Source organism: Plectropomus leopardus, chromosome 7 (assembly GCF_026936395.1).
Source record: "Plectropomus leopardus strain MGB_pleo_1.0 chromosome 7, ASM2693639v1, whole genome shotgun sequence".
NCBI classification, from domain to species: domain Eukaryota; kingdom Metazoa; phylum Chordata; class Actinopteri; order Perciformes; family Serranidae; genus Plectropomus; species Plectropomus leopardus.
Window position 1 is genome coordinate 9,818,425 of NC_142182.1, and position 16,644 is coordinate 9,835,068.

Consider the following 16,644-nt stretch of genomic DNA (forward strand, 5'->3'; position numbering starts at 1 on the left):
GTCTAGTAAGGAGCAGACATAAGATAATCCAACTTCCCACTGCATTAGACCATTGTCAGAATTACTTTTAATAACATGCTACTGTTATAAGTAAAAATAAAATACACATAAAATATCTGCTAGTTTTTGCCTCAGAAAGACTGGTTCTTTCATCAAGGAAATGTATTTACTGTTATCTTGTTTTTTTTACATTTTAGGCGCAAGATGAAATCAAAGAAGAGCCAATGAAAGAGAGGAGGATCTCCCTAACTACTGGGCAGGCTAAACTGGACAACACAGTTATCACTGTGACAGCCAAAAATCTTGAATCCAAAGCAGAAAAGCTTGATGAAGATCAACCCCAGATTTTACCCATATCACAGGAATTGAAGGATGGGCAGGTGGTTAGTGATACATCCGTTCCAGTAACAGAGAAGGTTAAGGCTGAGAGAAGGCGCCTAAGTTTCCAGGTGATGGATGAGAGCAGTGAAAGTGAGCTCACACCCTCACCCAAAGTCCAGAGGAGACGACTGAAGGTCAGCAATCTTTCATCCAGCAGTGAGGACATTAAAACTGAAAGTGCTGACTCTTCTTTGGAAGATGAAGAATTCATCCGCAAGCAGATAATGGGAATGGGTGATGAAGAAGAAATGTCTCTTTCAGAGGATGAAAAAGAAAATAATTTGGCAGATGAGGACGCTAACAAAGAGATTGAGCTTGATAATGCTCCAGTGACAGCTGAATCACTGTCTAGAAAAAGTAGCACAGAGAATGAAGAGAGCCCAGCCAGGAAAAAAGCCCTTCCAAAAACTGATACTACAACTACTCAAGATGTTCCTGAAACAATGCCCAGCAGTACTTTCAAGAAAGCTACTCCAGCTATGAGACAGAGACAAAGCACTGATGAAGAAGTAGAGAGTATCACAGAATCTTTATCAAAGGGATCGTCTAGTGTTCAGGTATCTAGCTTTACCCCAGGATCTTCCCCCACATCAGCCTCATCTCTGGAGGAGGACAGTGATAGCAGCCCCAGTCACAGGAAACTCAGTGGTGATAAACAGCATCGTAAAGGTAGGCACAGGCAGCCAACCCAGCCTCTTCCCACTATTGAGGACTCCTCTGAGGAAGAAAAGATGAGGGCGGAAGATAAGTCATGGAAAGACAAAGATGAACGCAGAGGCCATGGCCAACCACTGTCTCCAAGTGAAGATGTTTCTTCCACAGAGAATTTGAGACAGGCGATGACTGAAACCGATAGAACATCTGGCTCTGAGCACTCTGTCGCTATAGAATCAGAATCAGAGGCTAGGCGAGCTCTACAGAGAGGACGCAAGCCTTCGGTAACAGTGATACCTTACACTTATTCTGATCCATTTAAAGAGAAGGATGCTGTGACAAAATCGTTGAAGAGTGCTGAAGAAGCATATGAGGAAATTATTCAGAAGACAAAAGCCATTCCAGGGGAGAGTCCCCCTGATATTGAGCCTCTCTATGGAGGAATGCCAATAGAGGACTATCTTTATGAATCCTTGGTTGAGGAGCCTGAAATCATGATAGGTGAACCTCAAGAGAAGGAACTCAAGCAGGACACTAGCTTGGAGAGTCTCAAAAAACTCAGGTCTCCTGAGGAGGTTTATGAAGAGATGATGCAGAAAAAGAGAGAGCTGATGATGATAGAGCAAGAGTTTCAACAGGCCCAGACTGCTATGGAATCTTCTTTATCAGGAGCTCCAGTCACTGAGCCTCCCACAGTTGCTGAAACCTGTGTGGTGACCATACCCACGGAGGAGAGACCCCTTACTGAGCAAACTGACATGTCTCTTACAGGCACTGAAACTCTTAGTGAGGTGCCAGTGAAGAAAAAGAAAAGGCCAGCTCCACCACGCCCCTCTGAACCCCCTAAGCGCTCAGAGGGGACTGTTGTTCCTAGCAGTACTACTGGATCTATAGGATTTGTTAGGCCTATGGTTCCTCAAGATCCTGCACTCAGAAAGGCATTGTTTCCCATACCAGACCTGAAGATTACCCAGTGTTCATCTGGAGAGGAAGAGGATGACAGTCTTGCAGATGAGTATGGTGTTGGTATTTCCTCTGATATTACCCCAAGTGATGACTCTGACACTAAAGATCCATCCATAAGCCCACCTTTGTCTGAAACCGCAGAGATGGAGCCTATCTGCGTTGTCTGTGAAATTCCAGAGCCAAAACCTATTCCAACTCCGATATCAGCTCCAGAATTAACCTCTACACCCTCCCCTGTATCACCAGTGTCACCTCCAACTTCGCCAGCCACTCCAGATTCCAGTTTGGCCTCTAATGCTACATCTTCTTCCTCATTCCAAGCTCAAACACCTCTTTCAGCAGACTCAACTCCACTGTCTACACCAACACCTCCAACTTCATATGCAACCCAGACACCTCCAGAGATCTCACCGCCATCACCGCCATCACCGCCATCACCGCCATCACCTGCTACAGTTGCAGCAGTACCCTACAGTGGGGGATCAGTCTCTCACCCTGCTCCAACCACAGTTATAGTTACAATACCAGATGTGGTGTCTGATCCTCCCAAAGCTCAAACCACTGCAGTGACTCCAGTTAAAGCTTCAGTTGAAGCTTCAACTCCAGCCCTAAGTGGGATCTCTACTCCTGTGCCTGTTGTGGTTCAAATGCCAGACTTGGTTTCATCTCCATCCCAGGTGCCTGTTGAGGTTCCAGCTGTCATACAGGTCTCATCGCAGAGCCCAACACCTGCTGTTGTCTCAGCTCAACCTGCAACTGTAGTTACAGCTACATCTGTTGCAATCTCCACTCCAGCCTCAGCCCATGCTGTTTCTATTTCTGTCACCCAGGCCTCAGGCCCTGAGCCAGTCATAGTCCAGATGCCTGACCTGGTTTCAACAACATCTTCAATGTCTGCACAACCACTACCATTTTCGGCAATCGTAACTACCCCAGCTCAAGCCCAAGCTAAAGTGGTGCCCTCAGTTCCTGTACAAGCAGCAGTCCCATCAGTGAGCCCAGTAGTGATGCCAGCCCAAACAGCACCGGTGCCTCCTCCAGCCTCAACTACCATAATCAAAAAGAAGGTACCACCCCCTCCTCCCCCTCGGTCCACCTCAGTGTCGTTACCTGAGCCTAATGCAGAGTTGCCACCAAGGACTGTACAGCATGTCACCCCTACTATGACCCCCACCGTACCCAGGGGAACCACTGTGGCTGGTCAGCCAATGCAGTCCATAGTTGTGGATATACAGCCAAGAATGGAAGACATGCAACCAGATAATGTGGCTGTACCTCAAGTGGTGACCCCAACCAGACAAGGGCATGTGGTCATCATAGTGCCAAGTTTGGAAAACATGTCTCTGCATGGACAAATCCCACAAGATGTAGCTAGCACACGGTCAATAGCTTCCACTACTTCTTTGCCAGAAAGTGGCCCAATAGCTTCAGATATACCCAGCACAGATACAACTTCACTACCAGCTAAAGTGACAGTTGTGCCAATAGCTTCTGCTCCACCACTTCCACCTAAACCTATGGCAGGGACAAAGGTTGTAGACACAGTAGAAATACCTGTAGCAGATACACCCCCACCGCCTCCTACAACTTCACCAAAGCCCACAGTTCATCCAAAGCCACAGGTTCCCATTGCAGCGACTACTACAGTAGCACAAGTTGCTGATACAACATCTGGCCCTAGTCAAACTGCCAAGCCTCCTCCACCCATACCACCAAAGCCTGTATCAATACCAGCTGGACTGGTTTTCAGCCACAAGCCAGGAGAGAGTGTTAAACCTCCCCCCCCTCATGTGACCCACAAAGCTGCAACACTACCCAGGACCAAAGAACCTCCAAATGCTCTGTCACTTAGTCTGACACGACCTGTGGAATCTAAGTTGAGCGCAACATCTCCAAAGTCACCTGTGTCGCCTAAACATGCCAAATGTTTGCAAACCTATGTGGTGATAACCCTTCCATCTGAGCCTGGCTCACCAACAGAGAGCATCACAGTCCAAGCACCCGTAAGACGAGGTTCCATCCCAGCTACAAAAGTGTCAGGGGTGCGAACCACACCCTTAGAGCAGAAAACACCTACTGATGCATTCTCAGCACAGGCTACAGTTAGAAGAGCCTCTGTCCCCACTGTAAGGCATCCACCTCCAATAGCCATAGCTCCAACTGTGGCAGTAGAGCAAGTGACACCCCCTGAAGTAGTGGCTGCTAAAGTGCAAGTCAGGGAAGACTCTGTGCCTTCTGTAGTGCCACCACCACCACCACCACCTGTGGCTGATGTTTCGACAGTGTCATCAGATCAAGAAACATTTATTCAGGTACATAGTGTACCTCCTCCAATTAAGAAACCATATGTGCAACAGCAACAACCAATTACTCAGCCACTGCCAACACCTGAAACAGTGTCTGAGGTCATCACAATGCCCCCAGAGCCAGAGGTTCGTATCCAACCACTAATAGTGCAAGCCACAGCAAGAGCCCCATCTATTCCACCTACTCAACCTCCAAACACTGTCACAGAGGTCATAACAGTTCCATCAGAGGTTTCAGCAGAAGCACTAGTTCCTCAGGTCCCAATACAAATGATACCTGTGCAGCTACAGCCTCTGACAGATGTTGCTGTACCAGTGCAGCCAGAGGTACCCTTAGATGCACTGGTTCCCCAAGATAGACCAGCTGAAGTGCCCTCAATTGCTTTTTATCCACAAGTTGCAACTCAAGTAGAAATTCTACAGAAAGAACAGGATATGCCTATTCATGTCATGGTCACAGAGACAGCTATGGTGAGATCACCAATACCAGGAGTGAGTCAGCAAATTCCTGCTCAACAGCAACTTATGGGAGTGGAAGCGGTGGCTCACTCTGCAGAACTCCCATCAGTACCACAAACTGTTCAGCCCTTAGTGACAGAGCAGCAACCACCTCCGATAGCTGAAGTGCTGACATTTCTTACAAAGTCCGAATTACCAACAGAGGTTATTACAACTGACCCTGCTGTTAGAATGCCAGGAGTGGCAACAGTATCTCCAGTGCCTCATTCTGTACCTCTCCTTGCTGAAGTTACCCAGACACCAGAAGTACCGAAGTTAATGCCAACAGCAGTTGCTGAGATAACTCCCACAGTTAGTAAAGGGACACCATCACCCCTTGTCATGGAAGTCCAACCAATGGCAGTACAGCCAGATAGTACTTATATTCCACAAGTCTATGGAGCAATGACATCCTCAGTCATGCTACATTCAACACCACCACTGGAAGTAATATCATTGCAGCCTGAACGTGAGACACCCACAGAGATTACAGCGAGGGATGTTGATATAAGAGCTTCAATACCATCATCAGTGTTCCAGCCCGAGGCAGTGGCTGGGATGCCAGTTGGAGTTATTTCAACTGAGGAAACCACCAGCAGGAGGAGGACATCCGTAACATCAATAGTACAGCCAACATATGCTGCAATTGAGACATTTACTTATCCCACAGAATATGAAATCCCCACACAGGTGGTTACAACTGAGGCTTTTGCTACCACCAGAAGGGAATCAATAACCATGCAGCAATCATTACCAATGGCACACGTAGTACACATGCCAGCTGAAAAAGACGTTCCTATTGATGGTTATACTGTTCAAGACCCCTACAGGAGAGGATCTGTTCATTCAACAGAACAAAGACCACAGGTATTAACTTATTCTTCAGAATATGATCACCCTCTGGAGATAATAACCACTGAGGCATACACCAGGAGAACCTCAATACCTACTGCACAGGATATTCCACAGGGTGTATCTGGGGCTCCAGTCACCATTACTAAAATTCAGCAAGAGTCTATTGAGAGCCAAGAGATTCGAGGACCAGAAAAGGTGGTCTCTAGTATGAGTCACATGTATTCTTCTTCAATTTCCACTTCTGGTCAGCCCCCTGAAAGCCTGCCTAGCCTGGTCACTCAGGTGGTTACCACTGAGGTCCAGAGGACCACTGTTTCTGTTGTTCATGAAAGACTTCCACAAGTCCCTCAGCCAAGTGTAGCAATCACTATACAGCCAGATGTGGCTAAAGTCCAACCTCTGCCGAAACAGAATGGAAAAATAATCTACCCTGGTGATGTTATCGATTTACGTACCATGAAGGTTGGTGTAAAGATGACCGAACAAGGCATGGACCTGACACCACCTGAGTCATGTCGTCAGTCTTTTTCAAGTGACTCCAGTGGGCGTCAAATCACAGCAGTACAGCCTGAGATAGTAAATCTTAGTGCAGAGATCACTCCTGCAACCACACTGTCTGTGGTCACTGACAGCATCACAATAGTAACATGCACAGCCACCATTGCCTCCTATAATGCCACACAAGCAGAAAAACCACTTGATTTGCAGGGCCCTGTTACATCATTGCCTCTGGCTCTCACTACATACAAACCCTTTGAACCGCTTGCTCAGATTGTATACAGACCTGTGAATTCCCAGCCACCAGTCTGCGCTGTAGCATCTACAGCTCAAGACATACCCATTAATCTTTCCTTTGGAGCTCTGGTCGCTGCAGGAGGCAAACATCCAATGACTTCTCCAACAGCTATCAGCAATGGAGGCCCTGTCCTTTCTCTAGAGGCCACAGGTGCCATGGATCTCTCAAACTACAGACCAATGAGAGCTATGGTAGCTTTGTCTGACACAAGCCCTGGAGTGGTGACCACTGTTGTAGAGGATGATGGGACTCCAGTGGACCTTACAGCCGGCAGGAGGAGTGTGTGCTGTGATGTCATTTACAAGCTACCATTTACAGGAAGCTGCAGAACACAGCCCCCAGTTACAACCCAGCCTGACAACCGTTTTGGCTATAGAGATGACCACTATCAATATGATAATGCTGGACTGTATGGTATTAAAGGCATGAACGGTATCAAAGCTTCAATGTCTGAGACCAACCTGACAGAGGCAGGAGTGTTCTCCTATGAGCCCAAGAACGGCTATGACTATCTCAGTGGATCTTCAGATGGCGCTATAGACCTCACTGCTGCCAAACTGTCTGCTGGTGAGTATGGAGGTGTTTCTGCATGTTTGCAAGCTTTACATTACCATGCTCTTTGCTTGCTTTATGGTCTTGCATTTGATTCTTTCAGTTGTCTTAAAAGTACTAAAAAGTACCCTCACACTTTAAGTTATATTGTTACAGTTCAATACTCCACGTACTGTAGACGTGTGGTTGTGTTCCTTTAAAGTTAAAGTTAATTATTTAATTTGCTTTGGTTTAATGTGCATGATCTCATTGAATATTAATACCTGCTTGTTTTTGTTTTCTTTTGTCTTCATACAGATGCATGTGTTTGCCTGCGTGTGCTCCCTCAATATTTTGGTTTTGCATCTTGCTAGCCAAAATGACTGCAGATTTGCATGTGGAAATAGAATATTTTTAAACTCAATTTGCATGACCTTCAACTTAAGAGTACAGTATATTTGTTTCTGAAATGATGATGTATCTGATTAAGTAAAATCTGTATATTTGGACTTATTATGGCAGGTAAAGCTCTAGACTACACTAGCAAAGCTACTGGAGTCTACCCTGGGATGACCACTGCACCATACTCCCAGGTTCCTGCAGCTGGGTTTGGTGTATCTGGTGTTCTAAGAACCTCAGATGGAATAGTTTACTCCTCTGTTGCTGCCCCGGTTCCATCCACATATGCAATAACAACTCAGCCAGGCTCCATCTTTAGCACCACCTTAACACCTACATCAACAGTGCAGAACCAGTCAATGCCACATCCGTATGGCTTCATTCCCAGTACAGACCCAGGACAGATAATTCCTTTTGACACAGGGATACCTAAGGAGCTTCTGCCCACAGCTTTGGCTGACATAATTACAGGCTACCCGGACATGTACTCCGACACCACTCTGGAAGCAATTGCTGCCTCTCTGGATGCCTTAGCCTCCTCCCCAATATTCCCCGGCCTAGACAACACCAAGATGGCCCAGTATCAGATGGAGAGGGAGTTCCTAGAGCTAGAGAAGCTTAAGCAGCTATGTCTCGCTGAGGAGCTGGAGTGGGAGAGGCAGGAGATCCAGCGTTACCGTGAACAGGAGCAGCTCATGGTCCAAAGGGAGCTTGAGGAACTTCAGGCTCTTAAACAGCAGCTTCTATTGCAGCAAGAGGAAGAGCATCACGCCCACATGGTGGCCCAGCAGGAGACATATGCCCAGCAAAAAGAGCAGTTGCAGCAAATTCAACAACTCCAATTGCAACTCCAGCGCCAGCTTGACGAGCACTATGGTAGCACTGGCACCACAGGGAACATCCTAGATGCTAAATATGCAGGAGTAGGGGACAGTGGTCAGTACTGGCCTGTCAAAGATGAGTCTACAACTCCAACTATTGGGACACATTTAGAGGAAAGTCAGGACCAGCTTAATTTAGTAAAGAGGCTTCAAGCTGATCAGGACACAGGGAAGAAAATAATTGATAGTGGGGTGCAGACAGATGATGAAGACTCAGCAGAGAAGCAGCAAGTAGGAAGGAGAAAGAAGAGTAAGAGAAATAGTGACAGCTCAGCACAAACTGATGATGAGGACCAAGATGAATGGGATGCTCCCACAAAAGCTCGACGACGCTCTCGGAAACACAGCAGTGATGGGAAACATGGCTCCAAGGTCTCTAGCATCGCTATTCAGACAGTGGCAGAGATATCTGTTCAAACTGACCACTCTGGAACTATAAAACGGCCGAATGTCCAGATGGATACCAAGGTGGAAATCATCAAGCATATCTCAGCTCCAGAGAACTCTCAGAGGGGTGGCAGTCTCAGCTGTCAGACAGACTCAGACAGAAGGCACACACCCATTGAGGTGGGTTACAGCACGCACCTAACAGCAGATGCTCCCTCCAAGACTAAAGTCTTCTATACCTCAGTCTCCCCCCTGTCCCCGGAAAAATCAATTGGAGGGCAACGAATGCTAACTGCTGACCCAACCAGATTTTCTTCTGGCCCTCGGATATTAAAGGCTGGTCAGAAGTCTCTGTCTGATCCAAAATCCCTTAGTCCTGCTGCCGAAGACAGGATGGGTGGATACTATGCAGACAGCTATTCTGTAAGTCATAGCAACCAAAAATGGAAAAACAGTTTTCTCATTGATAATGATGATTACTGTGCATATGATTGTTTCAGAATTATTAAATTATGCAAAGAATGCAGTTAATTGCAATTGTGCTGTCAATCATTATTAAATGATTGACAGATTTACCATTTGTTTTTGTGTTCTAGAGCCGAAGCTCCCCCTCTGGTACAGGTAAGAAGGTAAAGCGGACACTACCAGATCCCCCTCCCGAGGACGACTCTCTGGCAGGACGGTCAGGCTACAGCACCAACTCTGCTCGTCGCCGTCTTGCCCGCAGTACAACAATGGCTCGGGCAAAGATCCTTCAGGACATTGACAAGGAGCTTGATCTGGTCGAGAGAGAATCCTCTAAACTTCGCAAGAAACAAGCAGAGCTAGATGAAGAGGAAAAGGAGATTGACGCTAAGCTACGGTGAGATATCACATATTTAACGTCCACACAGTTTAGGATAAAGACTTGCACTTCTCAATCCCTGTGACATGACTTCATTAACAACTTATGTTAGTAGCCAATGAATATGTCGTGTTGATTAAAAACTAACATCATTGCGTTTGTCCCTCTCATGTAATCATTATTCCTAATTCATCTGCATGATTCCCCTCTTACCTTGATAGCTTATGGGCTAAAAGGCTGCCTTGACACCACTCAGTGAGACCTCTCCACACTCACACTTGTCACACTCATACAAAAGGTACTATTGTGTGAGAACCCGGAACATTATTTGCCTTTTTGGTTGTGCAGTTAAAAGACTCTTTAGTGCTTAAATTGTAAAACAATATGCATCCATTACTGTAGGTACCTGGAGATGGGTATCAACCGTCGTAAGGAGGCCTTGCTGAAGGAGAGAGAGAAGAGAGAGAGGGCCTATCTCCAGGGGGTGGCGGAGGAAAGAGACTACATGTCAGACAGCGAAGTTAGCAACATCAGAGAGGCCAGGGGTGACGGCCTGGAGAGACCACGGACAGCTCCCCAGTCGGAGTTTGACCAGTTTATCCCCCCTCAGACAGAAGCTGATTCCCAGTATAACACACTAACTAGTCCCTACTCTCACTATGCCCAGTATGTTCCCCAGACCCAAACCACCAGCCACTACACCCAACAGAACCTTTATCAGCAGCCTTCCCTTTATCACCAACAGGTGTCTCCTTACCCAACCTTGTCCCTCTCCCATGCTCAGGCTCAGTCTAGCAGCTACCAACATGCTCTGCTTTTGCAGCAAGGAAAGCAGAGGCAAACCACCCTGTCTGATTTAGAGCCTAAGATCACCACCAACTATGAAGTAATCCGCAACCAGCCTCTGCTGATTGTGCCAACCTCTACAGAAAGTGGTTATGGGGTTGCTCACCTGGGAGGCAAGTACGGCAGCTTGGACTTGAGACTAGGGCTAGAGGAAAGGAGCATGGCCTCTAGTCCCATGTCTAGCATTTCTGCTGATTCCTTTTATGCCGATATTGACCACCACAATGCCAGGAACTACGTGCTGATAGAGGACATTGGGGAGCTCACCAAGGCCTCAACAGGGCTGAGTAACACTGCCTTGAGTTCTGGATTCAACATGCCTGATAAGGAGTTGTCCAAGGCAGACAGACTTCTCAGGGCCGCAGAAGTCAGGCGCACAGCAGAGGTAAATACTAAATTGTTGCATTTTTATAATTTTTTTTTACCTTCCTCATCTCTACTTGTATATAACTATATTTATAGTTAACTTTTTAGGGTGAAGTTTTACCAATCCAACTCTGAATATACACATTTTTTATTTCTATGATGCAATATTTATAGACTGTTAAGTACAGTGGCTCGAAAGCACGCTACAACTTGACAACCTGACTAAATCATGATGCAGTTTTCGGTACCACATTACCTGCGAAGCAAGTGTGCAGCCGAGAAAAATATATAGAGAGAGTGTGTCTGTGTGTGTGTGTCTGTGTGAGTCAGTGACGGTGAGGCTGCAGCATCTACAGCAGAGATTATAAAGTGCAGTGAGTAAACAGTTGAGGCTATTTGTCAGTGAATAAATGCTATTATTATGTTAATGTGTTATATGAATTTGTTAATAGTGTTTTGTATCAATTCATTTATATATGTTTATGTGTACTATAATTATTAAGAGCTAATATATTTCCAGTTTAAATTTGCCTTTGCAATTTAAAAAAGATTCCATTCTTTCACATCACCGGCCACTGTTTTGTGCTTTACTTTGAAAAAAGTAGGTTCAATACCAATTCAAAAACATCTATGAAAATCCCAAATCAATGCAACAATGGAAACATGCTTGACATGCAAACTTGTGCTGCAGAAAGCCAAAACAAACACATGAAAGTCAAAAACACACAAAACTAGAAAACAAATGCAACAGAAAAACACTAATTGAAGTTCTTCCAGGCCTCTAGGTGGAAAACTAAGCTGAACTGTTTTTACCCATGAGAGAAAGAGTGAGAGCGAGACTAGAGGAGATTCTGTTTGTTTTTGAAGTGGGAGGAAAAGTGGAGTAAAGAGGTAACATGAAAAGGTATATATCCTATATTAGCGCTATATTTTGCGCTCCTCCTAGAGGCCTATCAATTCAGTATTTACAGAGTTTGCTGTTAACGGATTTTTCGTTTGCAGCAAGTTTCTGTTGTTGTATTTGTTTTCATTTTTTTTACGTTTTTAAATTGGCATTATTTATAAAAATGCAGCACATTTCTCCTAATGGAAATGTTTTTGGCAGTAGTAAGACATTTGCCTTTGTTGGCCACTGTAGCTATGGTTGCAGCAAAACAGGTGTCAACAAAAACAAACCTTAAGCTTTTGGGTTGATACTACAGTGTATTGACCAAACACGTCATTGTCGGTGAAAATGTGTCCTCAAGGTTCAACTTTGCATACCTTGCATATGTCAGTAGAGGCACAAATTTGGGAGAGACAGACTAGCTCAGTACCCCTGTGCAACAAAACTTCATCGATTACGAACAAATGTAGACACAATGGATCAGTCAGGCTGTTTTTGTATGATACGTCAACAGTTTGTGAGGAATATGTAACACATAAAATGCAGTTGAGAGCGTTTAACTTAAATTCACAATACTGTTGAGAAAAAACTGAATTTGTGGCATATTTTTCCCTTCTAGGTGGCAGAATTTCTAGGTTCATCTCGACTTCAGGGTTATGGTAAAGGAGAGGATGACACTATGGAGGAGCCATATGAGCTGAAGCTACTGAAGCAGCAGATCAAGCAGGAGTTCAGGCGAGGAACTGAGGGACTAGAGCACTTAACGGGCTTGGGCCTGCCCCAGTATCTCCCCAGTGATGGCAGTTTTCGCCACTTTCCTAAAGGAGAGAAATATAGCATCGGCAGACTCACCCTTGAAAAACAGGCTGCAAAGCAACTCCCAGCAGCTGTGCTTTACCAGAAACAGATGAAGAACAAAAAGGCCCTAATAGACCCAAAGGCCATCACAAAATTTTCCCCAATACAGGAGAGTAGAGACCTGGAGCCTGACTTTGGGAGCTACATGGGATCCGGAGCCTCGTCTGTGACCAATCTGGCTGCCACAGCTAGGTTGCTTCAGGATGAGATTACATTTGGGCTAAGAAAGAACTTGTCTGAGCAGCAAAAATATTTGGGCTCCTCCCTGGGGGCCAACTTAGCTGGTTCTCTTAATCTTGGGCAGTCCCTTGGACTCGGATCTGCTATCAGGGCTACTGCCCACGATGATGGCACCTACCCAAGTGGCACCCGTTCCCGCCCCTCATCACGCCCCTCCTCCCGTCCTTCTTCTGTCTATGGTTTGGATTTATCTATCAAAAGGGACCTATCCAGCTCCTCACTTAGACTTAAAACAGAAGGAGAGGTCCTGGATGCAGCGTTTGCTCCTGGGGTGGCCAGAGCAAAGCCCACCAGTCTACCCATCAGCCAAAGTCGGGGCCGCATCCCCATTGTGGCTCAGAACTCAGAGGAGGAAAGCCCTCTGAGCCCAGTGGGGCAGCCCATGGGTATGGCTAGAGCTTCAGCTGGACCTCTCCCTCCCATCTCTGCTGACTCCAGGGACCAATTTGGGTCCAGCCATTCCCTGCCAGAGGTACAGCAACATATGAGGGAGGAATCTCGGACGCGAGGCTATGATCGAGACATCGCATTCATCATGGATGACTTGCAAGGCGCCATGTCTGACAGCGAAGGTAAATGGAGCCTGAGACTGTTGCAGCAACTCGACTGTGTGGACCTGCTTGTCATGCATGCTAATGCTGAGTGGTCTTACTGAGTTTGTGCATTAACTGGTTCTTTCTCAATCATCAGTGCTCCAGATAATTGTTGTTGGTTGTTCGTTACTATATTTCCCTCTGTCACGGTAAATGTCACAAAAGATGTTTGCATGCTCTTTCCTTTCTTTCTAATATCTTACTCACCGATACATAATACTCTTGCCTTGAGTTTATGTATGTCACTAATCAGTTCTTTCCATGTTTGTCCTGTAATTTCATTAGCATGGCTTTTTATTTTACAATCGCTTTACGTCTTTGCAGTTAAATGATCATCCTCACACTCAGTGGTAAAACAGCTGCTATGCACAACATCTATGAGCTTGAAGTTTTTCATACACGCTTTCCACATTATGGCTGCCTTATTCTTAGTGAGAGCCCAAAATATATTATTATTACACTAAGCAATACTTATTTTACAGTCACCCAAAACTATCTGTCCTAAAAATCTGCACATTCAGTGAATGCATGGTGGATATAACGCAGTTATTGAGAATTCACACCTGCAAAAATATTTATTTTGAGAGAGGTTGCAGCACATAACGGCAGACATGAGCTGTTGTTCAGAAATATACTGATATGGATAGGGTACTTTTTCATCTTTAAAAGTGAGATACCTCAAAATATTTTGTAGTAGTATTAGTAACCTTTGGGTTGTGGAAAAAGTCCCAAAATGTTTAATGTACATGTCCTTTTTAAATATCACAAATCATGTCACAATAGAGCATTGTAGTATTTAAGTATTTTCTCATGTGTGAAGTGCCTCTTGAACGTAAATCATGTTTACCTATACATGACTCATATGTATATTTATAGGATAAGCTACCTGTTTCAGATGTTTGGTTAATGGCATTTAGAGAGTTTGAGATGCTGTTCAGACCATCTGTAAGCTGCAGAAACCTGTTGTAAAGGGCTTTAAGATGAAGGTATGACAAGGAGTATCTAGGGATTCTCTGTCTTTTTTCCAGCCTTCCCCCACCAGTCTGCAGAGCAGAATAGAGTCTTTGTAAAAAAGTAGGTCATCGCCTCAGAAAAAAGTATATTTACTTTTCTTAGACACCTTTTCAGCTATTTTGGAAAACAACTAGCAGCAGGAAGTTTGAGGGAATACTGATGAATCATGGTGTGTACATGCACTCATCCTCTGCAGGTGCAGTCAAGGCATCCACTTTGTGTAGTTACTTCTCTCAAACTCACACACCAACCAGTTTAAGAGCAATCCAGTTTGTACATGTCAGCCTACACTACAATGCAATTACAATCTCTCGAGGACTACCAGGCAGTTATGTTTACTGTTAAAAGTTACATTTAGCTCCACAGTATTGTGTCTCATTAGTCTTGTATGTAACTGTATGTCTTTGTTTCTATGTCTTTAATTTTCTATCTGTATCTGATTTTGCACCCTTGCATGTTGTGCAATGTGTTTTCCATTTCCATACTAATAAAGTGAATGTTTTCTGCTTGTTGGTTGTTGCTGTGGATGTCTCATTGCAATGTGAGATGTCCATATCCCCTAGTGATTGACAGCAAATATTGACATATCGTCACCTTGGAATTAAAAGGTTCTATCTGACTTTTTATTTTATTTTATTTTATTAATTTATTTTGTCAAAATTGAGTCATGCATATAGACAAACTAATGTAAAACTTCAGTTAATAGCCCGGGCTATTATTTGCTTAAATCGCTGAATTTAACAGGCTCATATTTGGGACAGGCTTTTATTTCCTTTCTAACATAACTGTTGCTCAGTAACGATTTGAAATACAATCGAACTGTTTATTGAAACCCCTTTTTGCATCTCTCTTGTTTACTCTGCCCGTATTACTTCTTCTCATGGTTTCAGTAAAATGAATTGAATGATTGAATTGTGGAGAATCTTATCCTGCTAATCATATTTTTAGCATGTCCATATTAACAAAACTTTAAACTTTTGTATTTGTATGTGTAATCTTAGCAGCTAACTAAGTTCCAATGGCCAACAGCCTAGTTTTATACATCTGAAGAACAGTGCCTCTAATTGATACAGGCCTTTATACGTCACAATGTGTAGCCACACTGGGTTAGTAAAAGTGACTGAGCGTCTTATTGGGACCGGGCTTCTATTTGAAATTTTATAGTAATAACATTATGTGAAGTTGTTGTTTTTTGTTTTTTAATTTATATGCATTTTTAGACTTTTCATTTAAAAGCTCTATTCAAGTTTCTTTTTTCAAAATCAAACTCTAAATTGGTTCCATAAGGTTCTACTCGTAAACGAGTCGTGCTTTGAAAGCAAACAAGAGGACCAGTCAGGCCCCCCCCCCGTTATGTTGTTGCATTGCTCACACAGGATGTTTGGCTCCCTGGCAGGAGATGCGTTGTGGCAACAATGTTTTCGCAATAATGGTATCACACCACCGGGATGGCGTTTGCAGCCATAATCGATAAATCGCGAATGAGCGTCAGAAGCTCATTAGAAAGAAGCTCAGAAGCTCAGAAGCTAACATTAGCTAACAGTGGGAATTGGAGGGCAGGACAGTGTGCACTTTGTTTCCACATGTTAACCCAGCCAGCCGGTTGTCAGCAAACAGAAATGAAAGAAAAGGCTCTATATTTATGGTAAAGTTACTTCACAAAACATTACAATCTTCCCCTGTATAAATTGATAGCCATTTGGAATGTACTAAATTTCACTGAGTGAATGGAGTACCAAACCATAAAGCCTTTTTGTACTGACCTTTACTTAAGAGATAGAAGCTTATAATTCCAAGCAGAAAGTGAGTTCTTAGGATTAAAAGGTTCTATCTGCATTTACAAACAGATTTTTATTAAAATATCTTCTTTATACTTTAACTGTCTTTCATTTTCATGCTGGAAAGAGACTTGTTCCATGTATATTTTTTAAGCCCAATATCTCAAAACCACTCAGAACGCAGATAGAACCATAGGCCTATAATTCCAAGGTGGCGATGCGCTAACTCGTTTTCGTGAGTGTGGGATTGGTAGTGTTCCATTAGGTTAGGTTAATTATTGAGATTTAATTAGATAAGGTATGCTTTGGATTTAGTAGCAACAAGTATACCTAAACACTGAAAAAGAGTCAATGTGAAAGGTCTATGGCTTTTGCAAAAAACTTGCCTGATTAAGTTCAAGAAGGTTTAATGTCATCCACATTGATGATCAGATAAGTATCATAATGCGTACGTTTACAAATATGTTTAGCAACTTTAGCTTTGTTTCTGGACCGTTTGCAAAGGATTAGTGTGGTTAAATTCTTGACAGGAAGTTGATATTTGTCCTGACCCCACATAAAAAGT

At 44.1% G+C, this 16,644-nt stretch overlaps 1 protein-coding gene across 7 annotated transcripts in view; it reads left to right on the forward strand.

The window, feature by feature from the left end:
* The window catches only part of pclob (piccolo presynaptic cytomatrix protein b), a 76,087-nt gene that overhangs the window by 35,396 nt on the left and 24,047 nt on the right, over positions 1-16,644 (forward strand). For all 7 annotated transcript variants that reach the window (XM_088079863.1, XM_088079865.1, XM_088079864.1 and 4 more), the window contains exons 13-17: positions 198-7,023; positions 7,510-9,077; positions 9,251-9,516; positions 9,901-10,729; positions 12,216-13,266. In XM_088079863.1, the coding sequence (XP_087935989.1) occupies positions 198-7,023; positions 7,510-9,077; positions 9,251-9,516; positions 9,901-10,729; positions 12,216-13,266 (10,540 nt within the window). The remainder of the gene's footprint in view (positions 1-197; positions 7,024-7,509; positions 9,078-9,250; positions 9,517-9,900; positions 10,730-12,215; positions 13,267-16,644) is intronic.